Source organism: Arachis stenosperma, chromosome 10 (assembly GCF_014773155.1).
Source record: "Arachis stenosperma cultivar V10309 chromosome 10, arast.V10309.gnm1.PFL2, whole genome shotgun sequence".
NCBI classification, from domain to species: Eukaryota; Viridiplantae; Streptophyta; class Magnoliopsida; order Fabales; family Fabaceae; genus Arachis; species Arachis stenosperma.
The window spans coordinates 130,166,366-130,170,762 of NC_080386.1; the positions used below are offsets into that span (position 1 = coordinate 130,166,366).

The 4,397-nt window shown below is 29.6% G+C and overlaps 1 protein-coding gene across 1 annotated transcript; it reads left to right on the forward strand.

Annotated features, from left to right (window-relative positions):
• Positions 1-227: 227 nt before the first annotated feature.
• On the forward strand, positions 228-3,614 carry LOC130955618 (pectate lyase-like). Its single transcript, XM_057882518.1, has 4 exons — positions 228-362; positions 695-1,085; positions 1,647-2,002; positions 3,029-3,614. Exons 1-4 carry the CDS (start codon positions 247-249, stop codon positions 3,390-3,392), a joined length of 1,227 nt encoding a protein of 408 aa, XP_057738501.1. The 5' UTR covers positions 228-246; the 3' UTR covers positions 3,393-3,614.
• Positions 3,615-4,397: the final 783 nt, after the last annotated feature.

Genomic DNA, 4,397 nt, shown 5'->3' on the forward strand with positions numbered 1-4,397 from the left:
CTCCCCAAACTTAGGGCCAAAAACATAACGGTTTCAAACTATCTCTACCTGTAAGAAAAATAAAAGAAACTATGCAAGACGCAAATCACTGATGCCTTGAAACCGAAAATTACTACAATGAGGACCCCACTTACACTCTCCAAAATTAATCACGCCATTACTCTCGGCTTTTTCTTCCTATAAAATTTCTCCCATTCACCCCATTGTTCCCCACAATCTCGCACTTCTCCCAACAAAGAGTGAAAGATGGCTAATAATTTTTCATGCCTCCTTATTCTCTTTGCTCTTTCTCTTCTCACACCTTTTTTTGTTTCCTCCTCTAAGGTTCAAGACCCGGAACTAGTTGTACAAGAAGTACAAAGGTATATACTCCTTCCATTTTTGTTATTTTATATTTAAACTAAAATTAATTAATTTTTTATTTTTATATATTAAAAGTATTGATTTTTTAACATTTTTTTGGTCTCTATATAGTATTGTTATAGTATTAATATCAAAGACAATTTTATGAATTACTTTTTAAATTTTATAATTCAATGCATTTCTCTATTATTTTCTTAATATGTATGAATAATTAAAATAGAAAAATGAATAAGATCCATATATCAATGACCATATAATATATAACATGTGTACAAAATAATTTAATTTGTCACGTTTTAAATAAAATTGGTATTATTATTTTTTCATGCAGGAGCATCTATAATGCCTCTAGTAGGAGAAGCTTGGGATATCTATCATGTGGATCTGGTAACCCCATTGACGATTGTTGGAGATGTGACCCGAATTGGGAGAACAACCGGCAACGGCTAGCCGATTGCGCCATCGGGTTCGGGAAGGACGCCATGGGAGGAAGAAATGGTAGAATCTATGTGGTGAGTGACCCTGGTGATGATGACCCAGTGAACCCAAGGCCAGGAACTATAAGGCATGCTGCAATTCAAGATGAACCACTTTGGATCATTTTCCAGAGAGATATGGTCATCAATTTGAAGGAAGAGCTTTTGGTAAATTCCTTCAAGACAATTGATGGAAGGGGTGCTAGTGTTCACATTGCTGGTGGGGGATGCATCACCATACATTATGTAAGCAAATTCAATGTCATATTATACAAAATGGTATTGTATTCATGTGAAGTTAATAGTTAAAAATTATTAGATAATAATTTAGTTAAATTTATTAAATTATTTAATGATCAACTTTAGATAAAGAGATATAATTGCATGTGAATTTTTACCATACGAATTACTTTATTATATTCTTGTATATATGTATAATTGTATATACATACCACATGTTTTATAAATAGTGTGTGTTTAATTTGTTCTAGCCTTTTTTATATATATTTTACAAAAATAACTTGTTTCTACTAAAATCACTTTTTATAAATTTGTATAAATTTTATAAAATAATTAAAATAAAAAAAGATCTGTTCTCAATAAACTCCTATTTGATTTAGAAAATTATTTATTTTTAATATTTTTATGTTTTAAAAAATTTATAAAAGAATAAAAATATAAAAATATATATAAAATACACTTACAACTGATTTGGTGACTAATTTTTTTTTTTTATAAAATTCTGAAATAAAAACACAAAATATTTTTATTCTGAAGATGGTATATATTGATATTTATGTGACACAGGTGAGCAACATCATCATACATGGGATTCACATCCATGATTGCAAGCCAACAGGGAACACAAACATTAGAGACTCACCAGAACATTCTGGGTTTTGGACGGTCTCAGATGGTGATGGAGTGTCCATATTTAACTCAAAGCATATATGGGTTGATCATTGCTCCTTGTCTAATTGCCGTGATGGTCTCATTGATGCCATTCATGGATCCACAGCTATAACCATCTCCAACAACTACATGACCCATCATGATAAGGTCATGCTTTTGGGACACAGTGATTCCTACACACAAGACAAGGACATGCAGGTCACCATTGCATTCAATCATTTTGGTGAAGGCCTTGTCCAAAGAATGCCAAGGTATATATATATATGTCTTTAAATACATGTAATTCATTATTATCATTCCACTCTGTTTTATTTCATCCACAATTATATGAAAAGTTATCTTTCCTTTCAAAATGAAAGTCTTAGATGCACTCCTCTTTTAATGGAAAATAAATATTAATTTAGCCATTGATCTCAATTATATATATATATATATATATAACAAAAATTAACGGCTGAAAGTTTTGAAACACTAATATTCCTTCTACACGAGATAATCTTCCAATAATAGTATTATTTTCTAAGAACCTTTAAGAGGACGCACGTCTTGAAATATTGTTATATATATATACTTTTATTATTACATTCTATTCTGTCATCATAAAGCAAATACAATTAGAAAATGGTTAGAATTATTAGTATATATAACATGTGTATAAAATAGGTGATAATTTAATAATACTTAAACTAGTAAACGTTGCAAATCAAATTAAATTCACATTAGAATATTCAAACCCCCTATTTTTCAACAAATTACACTCCACATTTTTTATATCACATGGGACTAAACCTACCAAAAGTCATGCTATATTAGTAAAGATTTATATTTAGTTATCTTGATGAGATAATTTAATATATTTAATTAAATTATTATTTAACAAATTTTAATTCTTAATTTTACATAAAAATAATTGCATATAAATTTTAATTTATTACATTAGTATCAATCTCCAAATATTTTTTCTTATCATTAGTGTTAGAAACTTTTAAGATTATATCTAATGATGTGAAATTTCGTACTTTTTTTTTACGGTTAAATACTAATTAGAATTTAACAAAGTGTTGCGCCCAAGACTTTGTCTATTCTTATTACCAAGAAAGAAAATACGGTGGAAACTCAGATTCAGTCGACTTCACGTGAAGTTGATAATTGAGAACCGTTAGATAATTTGACTGATTTGACTAAATTTTTATCTAATAATTATCCATTATCATCTTCACTGCACCTGAGTTTTCATTGGAAAATATATATATAAGTTAAATAATACAATGTTGCAGGTGTAGACACGGTTATTTCCATGTGGTGAACAACGACTATACACACTGGGAAATGTATGCAATTGGAGGCAGTGCAAATCCTACCATCAACAGCCAAGGCAACCGTTTTCTTGCACCGGATAACCGCTTCAGCAAGGAAGTAACGAAGCACGAAGATGCGCCGCAGAGCGAGTGGGCCAACTGGAACTGGAGGTCAGAGGGAGACCTCTTCTTGAATGGAGCATTCTTCAGAGCATCCGGTGCCGGTGCTTCTTCCGGCAGCTACGCTCGAGCGTCCAGCCTCAGCGCAAGACCTTCTTCTCTCGTTGGTTCCATAACTACCACTGCCGGTGCGCTTAACTGTCGCAAGGGGTCACGCTGTTGATTTACTCTAAGCGGACCTACCAGAGTATAATTATAATTTATTCTCAGAGCACCTAGCTAAGAATTTCATCTCTATTAAAAAAAAGTGATTAATTATGAGATGTTGTGCTTCCCCTGCAGTTTACACCTAACTAATTTCAAGTTTTCAACATCTCCTTTTGCTTTTCAAATGGATATGTATGTGTATTGCTTTTGGAATGCAAAGGAAGTGCAGTTATTATTAGTGTTGTTTTGATTCAATGATACATATTTCAAGCGCACGCTTCTTATGCTAGAATGAATGTACCTCTTTCTAGTTTCTACTTTGATGCCTCTGACGCATCTAACCTAATCATGTCTTTCCTATTTTGCATGCGCAAAAGAGCTCTACATAGATATAACCAATTTTTTATTATTACTTTTTTTTTTAAGAATCAGATATAATTAGAGACGTTTTTATATATTACCATGGTAATAATAATTTTATTAATTATATTACCTCTATATTAAAATATATATAAAATAAATTAAATAATATATATTTATATATAAATACATAATAAATAATTTGGTAATTAATTTTTTTATGTATACATAATATTTTTAAATTTTATTCATTAAATTTTAAAATGAGACAACATTGAGAGAGATAAGAATTTCTCATTTTATTATTTAACAAAGCTAACTGAGTTGTATTTGACCGAAGTTTTGTAAACAAATATATATTCAATTCTTTTTCCTGTTAGCAGGATTTAAACTGAAATATTTATTTAAATAGACTAACTAAAATATTTACCCACTACTACATCAATAATGCTATCTTTAATAGATTCTAACTAAATTTATCTTTATTATATAGGACTTTACATTAATCTATGTTGTACAAGTAGGATACAATAAATACTGACCACTGATTATACAATATGTAAATTTGACTATTTATTAAGATATAAAATATTTAATAGAGTGTAATTTTGATATATAGTATAAAATATTTTATATAATTATTTAATTTATTAATTATATC

Excerpts from the sequence above, each read along its gene's own strand:
- LOC130955618 (XM_057882518.1), top strand. The coding sequence starts at position 247 with ATGGCTAATAATTTTTCATGCCTCCTTATTCTCTTTGCTCTTTCTCTT. Across the intron at positions 1,086-1,646 it reads GATGCATCACCATACATTAT|GTGAGCAACATCATCATACA; the intron begins GTAAGCAAATTC and ends TATGTGACACAG. Across the intron at positions 2,003-3,028 it reads CTTGTCCAAAGAATGCCAAG|GTGTAGACACGGTTATTTCC; the intron begins GTATATATATAT and ends ACAATGTTGCAG.